Here is a 20,014-nt window from a genome sequence, read left to right on the forward strand (position 1 = left end):
ATGGTTCTGACCACTAATCTTGGCTGAACCAATGAGCTAATTACATTCTGCCTCTGCCTTTGTTGAAATGGCCCTAGAGATATCAATCATACAGATCTTAGGGCTACGAAGCTGATAAGTTGCTATTTCAGATGACTGGTAATTAATTCCAAAAAATTAGACAGGCTTAGTAAGAGAAAAATATAATTGCTTTTTCAGCGATTTCTGCTTATGATCAGCAGAAAAAAGAGAGTAAATAAATGTCTACATCCTGTTGGAAAATTCAAGTCTTCTATGACGTTTTTATCTTTCAATTTTGGGTGCTTATTTTGAGAAAAATTTTCCTTGTGTATGACATTTTGCTACTACTCTTATTAGTTATTTCTTATTATTCAAGATTTTTTTCCAACTTTCATATGGAATTCACTATTGAACTTAGCCTCAATTTACATTGAATATGTTAATGGAATGTTTCACGTGATCCTAGAACCACATCAACTATTTATCCACTGGCCTGAATTGAAATATGAGTCACTTACAGATTGGCTACTGGCTCCTTGAGAAATGAATGGCAAAGGTTTCCGTGAGGAAGAACTTTATGCATGCCACATTATTTATCTCATAATTTTGTTATAGGGTTCGACCTAGTGATCCCATTAAGTATACTGAAATTCTGGTAAGAGAGGCATAGAAAGAAATTACTTAGAAAGGAAAAATCTTTTATAAAACACAAATATATATTCTTGTCTAACACCAGAAGACTCAAGGTTTTAATTATGATCACACAACTTTCACAAAAATTAAAGAATAGTCTTATTTTTTTTTTAGGAAACATAGATGTCATCTTTTTTTTAAATCAAATGTATGATTTTTTTTTTTTTTTCAGCATGTGGAGAAACCCTACAAGAATCCAACGGCAACCTTTCCTCTCCAGGATTTCCAAATGGCTACCCTTCTTATACACACTGCATTTGGAGAGTTTCTGTGACCCCAGGGGAGAAGGTAGTTTATAATATCAAGAGTTCTCTTTCAGTCTCATATAAGTATAAAGGTTCATCTTTCAAATATAACTTGCTTTATTTTTTATTCTTGTTAGGTTCATCAAATAAGAGACTATATAGCATAGAAAATTTATAATGGAAATTGCTCAAACTTTAGGAATTTTTTGAAAGATGTTAATTTTTAAAAAATAATGGTAAATGCTCTAAAGGGTTGAAATAATACAAATTATGTTCTCAGACACAATGAAAGTAAGTTAAAAATCACTATCAGAAAGATAACTAGAAAAATCACACACATTTAAATAAGAAATATATATCAAATATCCAATTCAGCCAAGAAGAAATTATAACAAAAATGTGAAATTATTTTCAACTGTATTTAATAGAAATACTGAATATCAAGCCTATAAGATGCAACTTGAGCAATATTTAGAAGGAAATGCACAGACTTAAATGCTTATATTAGGTAATAAGAAATACCCAAGACTAATGAGGTAGACAGCCATTTATAGAGGCTAGAAAAATAAGCAGTTAAATAAATGAAAAGGTACATAAAGAAGGAAGTAATAAATAAAAAAGAAAATTAATAACATAAAAATAACATGGTATAAAGTATGAACAAAGTTGGTACTTTGAAACAACTTAGAAAAATAGGTAAATGGATGAAAAGGAGTAAAAAGAATAATAAAGAAAGCACAGTTATATAATGTTTAGAATAAAAAGATTCTTATAATCATAAATGCTTTAGATATCAAAATGAGAATAAAATAATATTTTAACATTACATCAATAGCTTTAAAAATGTAGATAAAATGGGCGAATTACTATAAAATATTACTTACTAAATCCTTACTCAAGAAGAAATAAAAAGTTTGAATACACCTATAACCACTAAAGAAGTTAAATTATTGTTTAATTAAATTATTAGATTTTTTCAACAATAAAAATTCACACTCCGATGCTTAATCAGTGAGTTTTACCTAACAACAAAATAAGAAATAAGTATAATCCTATATAAACTCTTGCAGCGAATAAAAAGGAAGATACACTCTTCTATATGTATGGCTAGCAAAACACTGATAGCCATCCTGACAAGAACAGTATAATTGAAAATTTTAACCAAGATTCACACTTGAATTTGGATGTAAAATTCCTCCCAAATTACCAAACCAAATGCAGATATACATGTACGTATATGCATGTGTGTATGTATATATATGCTATAGTATTTATATATGTTCCAAACGCAGATGTATAAACATGTGTATGTATATACATGTATTATATATTATTTATATGTTTGTATATATGTATAAAATTTATATGTATGTGCATATGTATACAAACACCATTAGATGAGTATCTCAGTCAAATCAAGAAAAAAATCTATTAATGATTTAGCAACAAACCCCGAACAAACTAGAAATAGAATACTTTTTTAATCTTATAAAGAGAATTAACAAAGACTATTCCAAATACCATTATTTTTTGAGGAATTTCTAAAAGTATTTCCTTTGAGATGAGTATGTCCACCACACCACTTTTTCAACAGTCTGGTGAAAGTCATAGCACATTAAGACAAGAAAACAAAATTAAACATATAAGGATTAAAAAGGAAGACATGAGATTCCTCTTTTAGTTTGGTTATAGAATTTAAAATTATTAAGAAATGAAATTATAGAGTCTATTAATTTCTGGATTCTGTCTAGAATGCTAACCTTTCAAGACCAACATTGTATTGATATTAATCTTTATTTTCTACTAGTTATTAAAAAAATTTTATCATTTGCCTATGACTAATGCATCTGTAATGATTCAGATATACTTTGAGTTTTGGTGGGAATGCAGTTGCAGTTAAAGTTTGATGTTCTTGATAACTGAATGTTGTTAAGAAAAATCATGGGTATGGAGCTGTGCAGGATGTCACAATGCTCACAATGAAAAGAGAATGAAACACTTGTGTAATAACAAATAGATTTTGCAAATAAAAAAAATTTACATTTTTATGTAGATTTTACAAGTGACTTAGAATAGATTTTACAAATGACTTGGGATACATGAATGCATACATAATTCTTTATATAGTTATTTTTAATTTAAGACATATGTCTGTTGTAATATAGTTATAAGTGTTCAATTTCTGTTTAGATTCTTTGAGTAAGCCCCTGGAAAACTTTATGAAAATCATTCTAAAAAAATGCTGAAGAGCAAAATATAAAAGATATAAAACTTCAGAACAAATTTAAAACTACACATGATTTTTGAAAAGAAAACGTAGAATATAAAAGTTATGGAACAAGGCTAAATCAAATTAAATCGGCTCATAAGAGCCAGATAATATCTGAAAAAAAATTGTTCCTCCTTGCCAATTGCAGTACCCATATCATTAGCAGTCATAGTAATTCAATTTTTTGTATGATTACCAATAAAACAGTATTTTCCAAAATGATGCAAATAGGAAGAAATCAACAAAACTATTATCTTTCCTATTATGTTTCTTAATATTGTGTGTGATGATGAGTGAATAAATTGTATTGTTCTAAGTGACCAAAGAACAATATTAACTTATCTTTTTATTCTTGTGTTTTTTGTGCTTGTTTTTGTTTTTAAATTTAATGGGGTGACATTGATTAATTTGCTTATATAAGTTTCAGGTGTACAATTCTGTAATATACCTACTGTATATTACATTGTGTGCTCCTCACCTAAAGTTTAGTCTATTTCTATTACCATATATTTGACCCCCTTTACCCTCCAACTTCCCTCCATCTCTCTTCCCCTCTGGGAATCACTGTACTGTTTGTGTCTGTGAATTTTGTTTCTGGTTTATTTGTTACTTTCTGTTTTACATCCCACATATGAGCGAAATATGGTTCTTGTCGTTTTTCATCTGACTTATTTCGCTTAGCATGATACTCTCAAGATCCATTCATGTTGTTGCAAATGGCAGTATTTCACTTTTTCTTATGGCTGAGTAATATTCCATTTTATTTATGTACCATATCTTCTTTATCCAGTTATCCATCAAAGGACACAGTTTGTTTTCATGCCTTGGCTACTGTGAATAATGCTGCAATGAACATAGGAGTACATATATCTTTACGGATAAAAGTTTTCAAATTTTGGGTGTAGATACCCAGAAGAGGGATTACTAGGTAATTGTATTCTTAACTTTTTGAAGAACCTCCATACTGTTTTCTATAGTGGCTGAACCAATTTATATTCCCACCTTCAGTGCATGAGGGTTCTTTTTTCTCCACATCCCTCAAATATTTGTTATTTCTTGTCTTGTTGATAATAGCCATTCTAACTGGCGTGATGTGGTACCATTCTTGTGCTTTTATTATTTTATTTCTTTTAATATTTTGTTTTATTCTGCTCTTCTTAGGTTGGAAGTTTAGCTTGTTAATTTCAAGTGCCTGTTCTTTTCCAATACAAACATTTGTCTACAAATTTTCTGCTAAAAACTACTTTATCTGAATTTTACTGGCTTGACATATAGTATTTTTGTTATTTTTCATTTCTAATTTTTTTGTCTTTTATTATTTTTTCTCAACCCACATATTTTTCAGTAACATGCACTTTTCTTATTTGTAAACATATGACATTTTCCCAATATTCCTTTTTTTATTTTTTTCTCCTTTAGTCAGTTTTTGGTGAGAGACCACAGTTTTTATGTCAATCCAAAATAGCTTGAGGTTGGCAGTATGACCCTGAAAGTGATCAATATTGTAAAAATTAATCTTTGCTTCAAAATATATTTTGAGCAATGGTTGGATGCAAAGGTCTATATGTTTATATTAGTCTTTTATTTATTTAAATACATTAAAATATAGCTAGCATACAATATTGTATTAGTTTCAGCACATTAGTCTTTATAATTGTGTTTTTTATATATTCTCTATATTATTGTTTTTGACTCATCTATCAAATAGAAAGGTATATTAATATTTATCCCTATTTAGTAGGTTTATTAATTGCTCTTTAAAGTTTTTAAATATATTTTATGTTGTATTACATGTCATATGCATATATGTTTATAACATTACATTTTCCTGATAAACCGTTATCATTATATAGTGAATCTTTTTTATTGCTAGTCATGGTTTAAGTTAAAACTCTTTTTTTTCTGATATTAAAAAAGATATACTTTTTAAATTAATATTTTTGCCTATTATGTCTTTGTCTTGCTTTAGATATTCAATCATTATATGATCTAGTGTCTCAGGTATGTCCCTTTATACAGCAAACAGTTTAGTTTTATTATTTTTCCAATTTAATCCATGGAAATGGAAATTTTGCCTTTAAGGAGAGTGCTTTTTGCAGTTACATTTATTGTGATTACCAATGCATTATTACCTCTTATTTGCATTCCAAACATTCCACTTTCTTTTATTTTACCTTCTGCCTTCATATGTATTAAATTATAGCTTTATTTTCCCTCATTTAATTTTTTTTCTCTCTACTTGTTTGAAAGTTTTAAATACATATTCTATTATTTGGTATCTTTTTTCTACCAGCTTACTTTCTTAGAGGAGTCATGTTTAATTAACATCTTTATCCTCTTTCAAAACCATAAAACGATCCTAAAAAATTCTAATTCACATTATTTTATTTGATATATGCATATATGAAAAACTGCTAAATTAATAAAGATAAACATCACATTAGAAAATGACTAAGGAAGTAGAATATTTATTGAAGTAGCAATGCATATAGATATTTAATCAATATATGATATTGTTTACTCTCACTCTTTATCAGAGAAATGCTATTTGAACTAACAAAAATGTGTTGTATTTCACCTATCGAATTGACAAAGAAGGAACAGAATGGTAATATCAAATGACAGTGAGGTTACACAGCTCCTGGAAGTAAAAATTGAAATAACCTTTTTGAAGGACTTTGGTAATCTATAACACATTTTGAAAAATTTGATTACACTTTAACACAAAATTTCTCTTAGAGCAATTATCTGAGTATGTGCAAAGATAATCACTTACAATAAGGAAATATTAAAACAAAATAAAATTTGCAAACCCAAAGAAATTGATTGATTTTTTAAGACTAAATATTCTATTTTACAAAAACATGCAGAATGAGCAATGTAAACGAGAAAGGCTTATTCGATAATTTCTTTATCAAATTATATTTATTAAGAAGAAATAAAGCATAGTAAATGTCACTAAATTTATCTCTTTGAAGATAATCACATTAGTTATTATCTAAAAATCATAGCTCCTTTGTTACAAATATTTATTTACCTATTTATTTATTTATTTATTTATTTGTTTGTTTGTTTGTTTGTTTATGGGGTGTAACAGACTATATCTCTGCCTTGCCAAATTTTCTGTGATGAAGAAGAATTTTTTTTAAAGACTGTGTTTCCTGGCACTAGAGGATTATGTTTACAATATTTTGAGAAATTTAAAAATCATAAGCATGAAAAGATCTAATTTTTAAAATACATATGTTAGAGACAGTATCGAGGAAGACTATATACCCAACCAAAGTTTATTTCCCCCTTATGGATTTATATATAGGTTTTATTTCTTCTTCTTCCTTTTATTTTTTATAATAAGCATATATTATGTTATGGAGGGAAAATATCATGAAAAAATAAGATATGGCACAACAATGTGAATATGCTTAATGCTACAGAACTATACGTTTAAAATGGTTAAAATGGTAAATTTTATGTTATGTGTATTTTATTTTACCACAATGAAAAAAAAATGAGATTGTCCATGCACGTGTATGTCTGCCTAGGATTGAGCCTGCCAAGATAGAGACAGATTCCTGTCCAGTCTAAGGTCGTGCTTGATGCTGAGCAGTGCATGCTGGTAACAGTCCAGGATGCGCACCTGAGAATGCAGCTGTTTTGAGCTGACAAAAGCATATGATATCGATTCTTTCATCTCTCAGAACTGATTGATCTTTTAACAAGGGTAGACTGCTTATGTCTTGAATATGGTTAATACTTTTTCTTTTCCTATATAAGCAATTTAAAAGCTATTCATTTGACTACTTTCATTTTGCAAAAAGTTTCCTGTTAACCACTCATCTAATGGTTTTCACATATGGGATCAATTTACAATATAATGTTTATATTGCCAAAGGTACTGCTTAAATTTAACAATTACTCTATAGATAAATCTTTGATTCCATTAAAATGTGTCTCCTGGTGTGTGAAAGAAGTCTCTGCTATCAAGAGTCTTATACATTTGTAGGAAAGGCAAGGCTAAGTAGGATAATAGGCAAGCTCTGAAAAATAATTGAAGAAAGCAAGTTACAACTTGTCGTGGATTTGCAGAGATGAGAGAGCTCAGATCTTGTTGGAGCTATTGCAGTTAATTCGCAGAAGCATGGAGAGCACTGACAGTAGAAAAGGAAGGAGAACGTTTTTAGGGGCATTGCGGAGTATCATCTATAGAATTTTGCAATCAATAGATAGAGTAGAGTGGGGATTCAGGAAAGGGAGGTATAAAAAATGTTCCTGTGAGGAGTAGTTGTCAATGACAAATCAAAATTTTTAAATCCAGATGTTATCATACAAATCTAAGTAGAAAAATTATTTTCATAGCATAATCCAGCTCCTGTTTTTCACCTGTCATGTAATATATCCCTGATGGATTAGGGATCTACCTGAGTCACACAATTAGTCTGTTGTAAGGCAGAGATTTGAAACAAAGCACGTGTTTTCCTGTTTATTCTTTTTTAGATTTTAAGGTAAGAATCTTTTATTTTGAGATGCTGATTTTCCTGTGAAACTTTAAAATTAAGCTGATATTTTTGTTTCCCAGCATAGTTGGATTAAGTAAAATAGATTCATACTTGTATTTATTTCATAACTGTTTTCAGCATTTATATTGTGAGAGATGCCTGAATATGGACCATGAAAATAGTAATATTACTATTTTCAGATTACCTTAGTGTTTTTCTACATATTATCCATTTAAATCCTTCTGATTTAATTCTGCTGACATCAGCATGATATGATATGATGACCTCTATTTTATGGTAAGAAGATTCATTCAAGCTCAGAAAGTTTAAATAAACTGACAAACTGAGAAGCTAGAACTTTAACCCGTTTTCTGACTCCCAATCATAAACAGCTTCTAGTTGCAGAAAAAGATGCAAATTTTTCCCTTTAGTATGATACAATTCAGAGCTGAAAAACTTTAATGACCCAGGAGTTGGCAAATTTTTCTGGAAAGGATATACAGTAAATATTTTTAGCTTTGCAGGCTATACAGTCTGTTTCAAATACTCAGTTCTATTATTGTTTCTCAAAAGCAGTCCTAGACAATATATAAAGGAATAGTTCCAAAAAAATTTTCTCTATAAAAACTGACTACAGGCTGGATTTGGCCCATGGAGTATCGTTTACTGAGCCCCGTTCTTCTAGCCCCTAGTACCTCCAAGAAGAAAACTGTAGCCTCCTGGGAGAGTTTATGAGGCTTATCCAAGCTTCTTCTGGCTGGAGCCCAGAAATCTATTTAATTTATTGCTTTCAATTCTGATATCTTTCTAAAGAGCTATTTAATAATATTAGCCTAATTGACAGATCTGTACTGTCTTCTCCATCCTCAGCACCATAAGGTATAAGTGCTATTCCAGTTGATCTTTCTGTGTTGCTCGTGGAATTAATCTAGGTAGTCAGAAATGTCTTCATTGTGCAGACGGAAAGTTCATTGATTATCTTTCTCAGGAGACTTGCAGACATCTGGTCCCTAGACCGTCGATCTGCCTTTCTTCAAGATCCTCAGTGCAGCATTGTAAAACAGAGTCTTTAATAAGCAGACTCTACCACAATGATATCAGTTTAACTTTGCAGAATAACAACTAAGACTCCTAAATGATCACAGGAAATCTTAGAATTGTTCCTATTCCTTGTATCTCCCTCAATCTCATGTTTCAGGGGAGTTGTGGTAATCTTAAACTGATAAATGGTAATACTTATCATAAGAAAGAAAACATTTATATATTAAGGAAGTTTTTATTTTGCTGTTCTTAGAAAAAAAGATGCAGCATATTTACATAAAATAGCATAATATAAAACAACCAAGTAGTTTCCAAGTGCTTATAATTTGTAATTCAAGCATGAATTCTAATAGCAACCTTAGTCAAAGGCCAGCATCTTACTTCTGCATCAGAGCGCTAAGATTTGATTTTAGAAAACCTATCTTTATTACATTTTCTGCTTCTAAAGAACTCTGTGTTTTATATTAAAGTAGGCCAGTTTTTGTTACTCCACAGTGCTTGGTGTTTAAAATAGAAGATTAAAAACAAGATAGGAAACTTTGCTGTTTAGAGTTATTGCCCTTCCAAATGTGTGTGTGTGTGTGTGTGTGTGTGTGTGTCTGTGCCTGTGTGTGTTCCAAACTTCCAATATTAACTCTTTGTTAGCAATCCAAACACATTGTTTTAATTTTGAATAAAATATGGTGATGTGTACATACTTTCAATTTAGCTGATTTTTTTTCCTTATCCAGGAGGAAGTTGAAACTATTTACACACCATTAGAAAACTCCCCTTTAAATCCCAAAGGGAAGCCACATAATGAGCCTTGGGATCTACTGTTTGTGTCTGTATTGTAGTTGGGCCGTCTCTGCTGTAATAAATGAATTCTTGTCTGATCATACAGAGTTGAAACCCTAGTGGTTGCTATAGGGAGAATACAAATATGAATGAAATGTAATATCAGGCAGTGGTAATATTCCCTATTTGTAGCAGACTTAAAGCAAATACAAAATTAAGGGGGAAAACCAGGATTTATTTCCCAATTATGTCCTAAGAATAACTCAATGTTGCATTGTTATTCAGAGATGGAGCAGAAAAGATATTGAGATCTCCAGAAAAATAGTTTAGAAATTATGCATTTTGATAATCAAGTGTTGATGATTATTGAAAAAGAAAAATATGATGAGTCTTTTGTCTTTGGATATTTTGGAAATTTTTGTAAACATTTTTGAGAATATTTGGAATGATAAAATTGGGTGAAAGAGAAGAATACAAAAGAAAAAAAACTATAAATAAGGTAGACAGAAATAAAGGAACCATTTTATTAAAATCAAATTGTCACATTACTGTATTATCTTAAAAAAACAGTGTTCCTCTATTTTCACATCTTTGATAGATTTCATCTCTTTGTAATATAGAAAGTTTGTTTAAAGAAACTGATTTAAATGGTAATATGTTAATACTATTATAAGGTACAATTGGCTTCCATTATAGTTAGATAAATTCTTAGTTTCTTTCTCTGTAAAATGATTATTTACATGTGCAATTTATAACCAGCTTTGGTGTACAATATTATCAATGATCATTGTGGTGCTGAGATATAATATGCCATGAGAAATATTTATCGTTATGCTGTATCTTCATTCTGGGAAGATGTAAGCCAATTTAGGATTGATTTGCCATAATTAGTATTCAACCTTTTGTTAAATATTGTGCTCAAGAAAGTGGAGAAGTATATATTTTCTAACACAAAAAATGATAGTACTTTCTAGAATATGGATTCAGGATTGATTGATATATTTTTTTCATTCATTTCTTTTTTTTTTTTTTTTGGTCATTCCTTGAGAGTCCTCTTTCACCTAAATTTTTATGATCATCACAAAAAGATTTTAAAAATATTGTTACAAACTATAGTTTTATATTAGAAGCATAATACTTATAATTTTTTGTTTTTGGCTAAAGTCTATTTCAGTTTCTAGAATTAAAAAACAGGTTTTCTATACACCTTAAACATGTTAGCTTTTTAAAACAAAATCGAGTTAGAATGAGTTTTTGAATATAAAAAATACTTTCCAAATGTATTTTTTCATCAGAGAGGCAAATTTTTCTTGTTAGTTTGGTTTGGCGTAATCAAGTAAAAGAAGTGTTAATTATTTGAAAAGTAAATCTTTTCATAGGATGGATGGATGGATAAAAAAACAAAACCCTTACATATGATGCCTACAAGAAACTGACTTCAGATCTAAAGATGCACACAGACTGAAAGTAAAAGGATAGAAAAAAATATTTCATGAAAATGGAAACAAACAAAAACTTGGGCTTGGGTATAATACCAGACAAAATAGACTTTAAGACAAAGGCTATAACAAGAGACAAAGAAGAACTCAGTAATTCCACTTTTGGATATTTATCCAAAGAAACCCAAAACACTACTTCGAAAGGACATGTGCATCCGCATGTTCATTGCAGCATTATTTACAATAGTCAAGATATGGAGGCAACCTGCGTGTCCATTAAAAGATGAATGGATAAAGAAGAGGTGGTACATATATACAATAAAATATTAACTCAGCCATAAAAAAAGAATGAAATCTTGTCATCTGCAACAGCATGGATGATGGATCTAGAGGGTATTGTGCTGAGTGAAGTAAGTCAGAGATAGCAAGTGTCATATAATTTCACTTATATGTGGAATCTAGAGAACAGGATGAACAAACAAAATAGGAACAAGCTGATAGATACGAAGAGCATGTTGCTGGTTGCAGGATGGGGAAGACGGGGGATGGGTGAAGAGGGAGAGGATTAAGAGGGACAAATTGGTAGTTACAAAACAGTCACAGGGATGTAGAGTATAGGATGGAGAATATAGTCAGTAGTATTATAATAACTATGTATGATGTCAGATGGGTACTAGATTCATTGGGGTGATCATGTCATAAGTTATATAAATGTCTAATAACTGTGTTGTAACTTGAAAGTAATATAATATTATAGGTCAACTATAATTGAAATTTAAAAAAATATTTAAAAAATAAAACAATACTTGTTGTCAGAGTGAGAAATGGTAGGTTTTTATCTAAGGCAGTGTGTTTAGGTTGGATGGATGAGGGAAGGCATTTATTTGATAATTTTAATACCTCATTTTTACTTAAATTCAATACATTTATCTTTATATAGTTTAAAAATTGAATAAAATTTCATGATGACTTTGTTATTAATTTTTACTCCCTTCAAAAAAGAAAAGTCTTTTTATAAAGCAGTAAGAAAATTCTCTTTTCAAGAGTGGTTCTTGAATTATCTTCACAAAAAGCAACATCATTTCAAAACAAAGCACAGAGTAAAGGGTCACGTGCAAGATCTAACTTGAAAGGTCTTTGAATATATATTCTTGGATCAAGAGAAGCATAATGACATCTGCCTTTGATTATAGTTACATGAACAAATTCAAATTCTAGAGCTGTACTTAAAGCATTTCAACATACACAATGATAATATTATGTCCTTGGAATATGGCACATGGTGGTTATTTTTAACATAATTATATATGTCTGACTGGTCGTCTTTGAAATAAATTATTAAAAAGAAGACATTCATGGCAAAATCAAAATTTTTAATGGTTTAAGTTGTTTCTCTTAGAAAATTCAAAATAAACTATTTGAATAAAGGTTTCTGTTTGTTTCACAATCAGTTGAACTAACTTTACAGAAACTGGTTTAGTTGCTAAAATGTTTAGTTTGTACCTCTGTACTATTAAGTATTAATAAGAATGAGAAAATGAGGGATTTTTGATATGTTTAAGAAAATATTAGGGGAATACTAATGTAGGAAAAAAAATAATTAGTATGCATCTGTTTTCACAGTAGTCCTGGCTTCCTAATCTCCAGGAATGAAATCCTGTACAGATACGATCAATTTTACTTTGTGTTGTTTCGCTCCATTTTGCAGATTGTTTTAAATTTTACCACGATGGACTTATACAAAAGTAGTTTGTGCTGGTATGACTACATTGAAGTAAGAGATGGGTACTGGAGGAAATCGGCTCTCCTCGGTAAGAGATTATTCACCTCCTATGTGGCTATGCATATTGTCTGACAGTTAAAAGACAATCAACTCTTGTAAGAGTCATCTTAGAGTTAAAATTTATGTGACCAACGTTTTAATTTTCATTATACTTTTTAAAACCACAGCAAAAATACAGACAGATAGATACATAGATTGATTTAAATTAGCTAAAATTATGAGGTAGTACTCAGCTCTGAACATGATTTAGAACAGCTTTCACAAGCATTATGCTTATAGTGTTCACTCATCACGAATTATAGTTTTAATGAGAAAACCAGATAAACTGTATATGTGTTGTTTTGTTTGCTAAGGCGTAGAATGTGAGCTGTTAAGTATGCGTTTGGTATCTGGCTTCTAATGCCAAGCGTATTAGCTTGTACAGTTTTGCTTCTCAGAGAGTTTTTTTTTTTTTGTGTGGCCAAGAAGAGACATTTGTAGTTTGTGTCTTAAGTTGTAGCTCAGATTTGGTGCTCACGAAAGCCTGCCCAACATTTAACCACAGACCACACCATTAACTTGCATGAGGCACTTTCCTGTTGCCCTCTGTTTTACTTAAAGGTGAGAGCTGTTGTGAGCATGTCCACTTCCATCCTATACTGATTTTTTTTTATTGCAACTTTTTCTTTATTCTTAGAAGTAGCTTTGCTCAATTGTGTTTATGTGCCATATAGATCTTTTTTCTTACCATCTAAAACCTGCTGAATGGGCACTGTTGTACTAACAGTGACAGCAGCCTTAGGAAGTCCAAGAAACCTGTTGAAATGTTTAAAACTAAGGGAAAAAAATGAAAATTTGAACTAATTTTGATAAGTCAGGATGAGGAAAACATTGTCTTGAATATTTAGTTTCTTAGCCTAGATAAAGCTATTTGTGAAATATGTATATTTGCTCCAAAGAAAACATTTCATAAAACTCGTATTGAAGAATTGACTCTAAAGCTGAAATTTTGGAGAACATTTTTTTTAGAGCCCCACCAGCATTACATGCTGCGGTTTATGAGGGTCCTCCAGACTGCTTAAGTCTGATCAGAGTTTTTATATGGATGGCTTTCTCGATTTTCTCTAAAACTATGCTGCTTAAAAGTGTAACTATCAGACTGGCAGCATCAGATTCACTTGGAAGGTTGTTAAAATGTAGAATTTCAGGTCCTACTCCACCCCTTATGAATTAGAGACTGTATTTTAACAGACACCCTGCCAATTCATATGCACATTACAGTTTAACAAACACTGCTCTCTTTTGCATGCCCGTAATTTACTTTGCCAGTTAGGAAGATAGTTCTTCACCTGTTAGCTGTTAGTATGAATTTGTTTTTTGCTGACTGCCACATACTAAAACTAGGTATGACATCATTGCCAGGGGCACACAAAAATGGATGACACTGAATTATCATTTGTAGAATTATTTCATGTGCATTGTCATATTTAACCATTTCATCATCATATGGAAGTTTAGAGCACAGTAGCAGATATACAGTGAGCAATAAATATTTGAGGAAGGTTGAGGGAAGAAAGAAGGAATAACAGGAATCGTTACATTCATTTGATATTCTACTTGCCTATGGTTACACAATTAGAAAAAATCTGAACTCATATTTAAGTCTTCTGATAATATTTGCCGTCCTGCCACATCACAGATGATAGCTCTATGGATGAAATGGAATGTATGCAATAACGTAAGATACTTGGAGCAACATGTAGATTTCCCTGTTGTTGAACCTGGCTAAGACAAAGAACTCCACTTTGAGCTGAGACACATCCTTAACCAAGCTACTCCCCTCATAATGATCAGAGTGACAGTTTAAACCAGTTTCTCAAGATCACTTGTATTTTTCTCTGTTCTTCATAGAATAATATTTCCCACCTTGATTTATCATGTGACCTTTTACAAATATATCTTTTGATTCTACAGATAACGATTCTGACATCAGATGGTTAATTTGAGGATGATACATTCTCACATTTTATACATAGAGACGAAGGGATTGTTTTTATTTATCTACCTTTATTAGGTAACTATAAGGCATAGTTATGGCTCTAGTTACTAAGAATAGGGATAGGAACCGAATCAGATTTTATATATGTAATTTGTAGCCAATGTGGAAAGCAATTAGAGTATAGAATCATATTTAGGAGTTTTTCTTTATTCTTCGATTTCTTTTAGGTAGATTCTGTGGGGACAAATTGCCTGAAGTTCTTACCTCTACGGACAGCAGAATGTGGATCGAGTTTCGCAGCAGCAGTAATTGGGTAGGAAAAGGCTTTGCAGCTCTCTATGAAGGTAAGTCACGCTGAGCTTCAGAGATGACTTCCTCTTAGACCTCTTAACAGAAATATCCTTTCTCTCAAAAAGCTGAGAGAAACAAATGCAAATTTATTAGAATGATATTGTAACTGTATTTTAATTATGAAGTTTTCTAAATCTGTATTACAATATTCACAAGGATGATTTAATAAAATTACTCAATAATTTAATTTGCAAGAACACTAATTGAAAAAAAGTAATAAATAAATAAAATAAATTGTGAGAAAAACTTTATTCTAGTACCAGTGATATAGTAACATATACATGTACTCAGGGATGTGGGGAAAAAATGGCACAGGAGTTCTTAAACGTCCATTGTTTTTTCATGATAATATTAAAATATTATGAAGAAACTGTCATTTTCCTTAGTACTGAATTTGTGTCTATTTGGTGCCTGTACTCTTGAAATGCTCGGTTATAGGAAACTGCACAACAAGCAATTGTGCACATTTCTGGAGCACGCTTTGTCTAAAGGAGAGGGTCAGCATTCAAGGAAGAATTTACTAGGCGCTTTGTTCCATGCTTCTCTAAAACAATAAATTGGCATTGTACTTCCTGGCTTTAAAAAGGGTTTCCTTCTTGCCGGGTTGTGGGTGGAGGGTACCCTTCTTGCTCCTGCTTCTGCCAGCACAGAAATTTAGGAAATTTAGAAGAGAGAAAATTTCTGCTTCCTTTAAACTTTTAAGTAAATGGAAGTGTTTGTTTCAAAGACTAACTGTATGGCAGTGAAAAGGATTATTTTGATGGAGCACAGATGTTGAGCGCATGATGCTAGCCCGCTGCCAGAGGCCCAGGGTTCTGTGGAGCTTCTCCCCTAATCAGCTAGTTTACCTGAGGTCAAAAAAACAAAAACAAAAACAAAAACAAACAAGAAAAACATACCTGAAAGAACAAGCTCAGGGAATCACAGAACAAACTCATAACAGACTAAATTTACAAAACCTCTAGAAGTTGTTAAAAGTTTTTAAAAAATGCTTTTTGAGGGGAAAGATGTGAATTAAGTGGATTAAAAATCATATATTTCTGTTCTGACTAGTATCTAATATTTATAGTTAGGTGGCTGAGTTTTCTTTTTCTTTTTTTTTTTCTTACCATCTAAATATTTACAACAGTATAACAAGCCAACTTTGATTTTTATAACCTGGTCTTTATGGGCTCAGCTACAGGTTATCTTCGAAGAAAATGAAAATGAAATGGCGTGTCTAGATTTGTTTATTTATTTTTGCTTTCCTCAGCGATCTGTGGAGGTGAGATACGTAAAAATGAAGGACAGATTCAGTCTCCTAATTATCCCGATGACTACAGACCGATGAAAGAATGTGTGTGGAAAATAACAGTGTCAGAAGACTACTATGTCGGATTGACCTTTCAGGCCTTTGAGGTAAAGTCTTTTAGGCAACCTTCATGGAGCGTATGCTCCATAAATGACAGTGGCATTTAAGGGGCTCCTCATTAAATAAGCAAAGAACCAGAGAATCAGCTTTTTAATCAGCCAAGAAGCAAAGGATGGCCTATAAAATGTGACATCAAGAGCAAAAGCATATTTTTTTTCTTCTTTCCTCTTGTTGCAGGCATTTTCAAGAAGATTAAAGTGAGTTTACATTATCTGTGTTATTTGAATTAGATTGTTTGAAGTACTGACAATAGTTTCTTTTGACAAATGCACAGGCTTGTTTCACAAGACTGCTTGAAGGGCCCATTAAATAATAGAACTTTTATTTCTCTTCTAAACTAAGAGGTTAAAAGGTAGACTGTCTTTTTTGTTATTGGACTACATTCATTTTTGACATTATACAGAAAATTGTTTATATCAGAAATAGAGATTTAAGTATTTTTAGGAGCTCTCGACTACACCAAAAATATTTATTGGGGAAGAAATCACCACTGACATTGCGTTATTAGATGAGGGCAGAATAAACGAAAGGCCAGACAGAATTCTAGTGAAGTCTGGGTCCAAAAATGCCAAGCTGGCTAATGAGTCATTTTTGTGGGGGTTGGGGCAACTGAGCTAGGAATAGAAGCCAAGAGATGAAGGGGATTTGTCAGGAACTCCAAAGTATGTTTACATCAAAGAATTAGTCTAGAAAGGGAGAGGTGAAGTGAGGTGGGAAGAAAGGATGAGGTGGCAGTGGCAGTTCTAGGCAGGGGTTAGAGATCCAGATGCCATACTGGAGATGATTTCTTCACTGATTAGATTATTTCTTCACTGTCCAAGCAATCAGAAGGCAGTAGAGAACCACATCCACTGCCAGCCAGGGTGAACTGCCACTGAGTGCGGTGACTGTGGTGGTATCTGTGTCCCCATAGCGAAAGCACCACGGGAACCCAGGCATTACTTACGCATAAGCCCAGGGAATCTTACACCCCCCACCTTCACTATATAATATGTTTTTTGGTACTTGTCTCTACCCCTTTACATGTACCATTTAATTTCCAAGATATAGTTTTCATTATCCTGAAAAAAAGATCTTTTCTGTTGTGATCATGATGTTGACGCTCTTGATCGTTTTGCATTTTTGGAAACGTTGGTTCTCAGATTGTTTGATTCATATTTGAAAATTTTGTTATTTTAATGGATCAATAAGATTGCAAACATTATTCCAACAGACCACTTTATTCTTAACAGTAAACTAAAATCGAATAGGATCTGCTATTTAGACAAAAACAACTGTTTTATTAAAAAATTATCTACCTAATGAGCTTATTACTTGTATTTTATGATACTGAAATAATTAAGTGTTGAACTGTCTTTTACTATATAATCCAGTGTTTTATGGAACTCTATTACAGAACTGATGTCAGAGAATGCATTCATGCCACACATCTAAAAACTAAATGCAGTTTCTGAGGTGCAGAGATTGTTGGCTCAGTTGATTTTCAGTTGTTGTTTTTTTTTTGATATATCAATATAGTACCAATGATGTTCTTTAAAAATGAGATAGTACTAAAGAAAAACAGGAAAGATTTACATCTCAGGCACTTAGAACCATGCCTGACATGGAATAGTCACTTAATAAATACTTGTTGATTGAGTGAATGAATAAATTATTACGAAGTTTTGAGACTGAGGAAAAGTCATGTCGTAGTTTGGCTCACAGTACATTTTATTATCTCTGGTTTCCTGTCCTTTCTTCGTTTTGCATTATTTCCTTTTTTTTTCCTTATTTATTTATATACTGGACATATTTGAATGTCTAATATGCCTCTCATCTTTAAATGACTAAAATCAAACCTTTGATTGTCTTGTCATGCTCACTAACCCAGTCTTCTGCAGTCTTCCTTATTTTGGTATTTACTATTTCATTATGGCAATATTTATTCAAGGAGTATCCCTAATTCTACTTTTTCTCTTAAATCCTGGGGTCAGTCCATTGGCATATTTCATTTATTCTGTCTTCAAAACACGTCCCATACGTGATCACTTTATACCTACTTTCTGGATGCCACTCAGTTCCCACCACCGCCCCTTCTCTGGGAATTTGGTGAGAGACCCACATCTCTACTCTAGCCCTGTATATCCTGATCTCCACACAACAGCCAGAATGATACTTTCACAATGTAAATTAGATTATAATACCACTTTGTTTAAATTATATCAGCGGTTTCCATCACCTCCTTAAAAAGTCCTCTCCTGGTAACTCTAAAATATTTTCTTACCTGCAATTTCTATAAACCATTATTCTGTTTTATTTTAGTTCATTGCACTTACATCTACTGGAGTTTCTGTTATGGATCTGTTTGTTTACATGGTTATTGTCTATCTCACTGGATATGATCATCAAACAGTGGGGATCTTACCTGTCTTATTGATCACTGGATCTCCAGCTCCACTAGATGAATGATTAATAATTGATAATTGGAGGGATAGATGGATGGATAGATTATATTTGAGTGTGTGTGAGTGCAAGATGATCGGTGGGTGGAAATTAATATATCCTTTCTTTATCAAAGGTATGTACATTTCCATATAGAAAGAAACAAGCCATGGATAGGTAAAAAGGGTTTAGATTATAGAGGACCTGATATGTGATGTGGCTGAATTTAGAGTGGAGATTCTAGATTCTAAGAAATTCAGAAGTAACAAGGAATTTAGAGGTGTCCTAATGTACCATCCAAATCTTCTAGATAAGGATACCGAACTTAATGCCATTAACCTAGTGTCACACAAGTGAATGCTAACCCAGCATTGAAAGATCAATCTTCATTATTCACAGGTTCTGTATTTACAAACTCACCTACTCACTAAAATTCATTTGTAACCCCAAAATCAATACTCATGCTGCTTTCTGGGTCATTCTTGGACATGCATAGAGCAGCAAAATATTTGAATCATCTGATATGCACATTCCCAGCTGTCATGTGCCTTAAGGAGAAAATATATGTTAGATAAGCACTGTTCAAGCATGAGTTATAGTGTTTTGGGCCGTGAGTTCAGTATTAATGAATCGATGATGTATATTATGGTGGCTCTAAACAGAAACAGACATAAAAGAAGGTTATGTATTGATTGCTTGACAAAATTTTGTGACCAGAAGTTTGCAAGAACCTAACCCTGTATTTCCCTGGGAGCAACGTATCCACTAATTCATTGTTTCCAGTGACTTTGTAGAACTTTAGTTACTGTGAATATCGAGGATTGACTGTATATATTTTTTAATTTGTTCTAGTGGTTATTAGGTGGTTTATTTTATTTAGTCAGTTTATATCAATTTGTTTTTGTTTACATGACATATTTGTTTTTGTTTACATGACATATTTTCAATATACAGCTTATCCATTTTATATTGAAAATGTATAATTTTTAGAAAGTCCTCACCAGTCTTCAGTGTTTTGTTGTTTTGTCTGACAAAACAGTTTTTATTCACTGATATGTAAGTCTGCCTTTTTTCAAAAACTGTTTCTATTTTTGTAACTTTTTAATTTTC

At 31.8% G+C, this 20,014-nt stretch overlaps 1 protein-coding gene across 6 annotated transcripts in view; it reads left to right on the top strand.

Moving 5' to 3' along the window:
• TLL1 (tolloid like 1) overlaps positions 1-20,014 on the top strand; it is a 166,832-nt gene that overhangs the window by 101,856 nt on the left and 44,962 nt on the right. For all 6 annotated transcript variants that reach the window (XM_025050406.1, XM_015593281.2, XM_025050409.1 and 3 more), the window contains 4 exons: positions 866-981; positions 12,669-12,771; positions 14,949-15,065; positions 16,325-16,470. In XM_025050406.1, the coding sequence (XP_024906174.1) occupies positions 866-981; positions 12,669-12,771; positions 14,949-15,065; positions 16,325-16,470 (482 nt within the window). The remainder of the gene's footprint in view (positions 1-865; positions 982-12,668; positions 12,772-14,948; positions 15,066-16,324; positions 16,471-20,014) is intronic.

This window comes from Pteropus alecto, unplaced genomic scaffold, assembly GCF_000325575.1.
Source record: "Pteropus alecto unplaced genomic scaffold, ASM32557v1 scaffold166, whole genome shotgun sequence".
NCBI classification, from domain to species: Eukaryota; Metazoa; Chordata; class Mammalia; order Chiroptera; family Pteropodidae; genus Pteropus; species Pteropus alecto.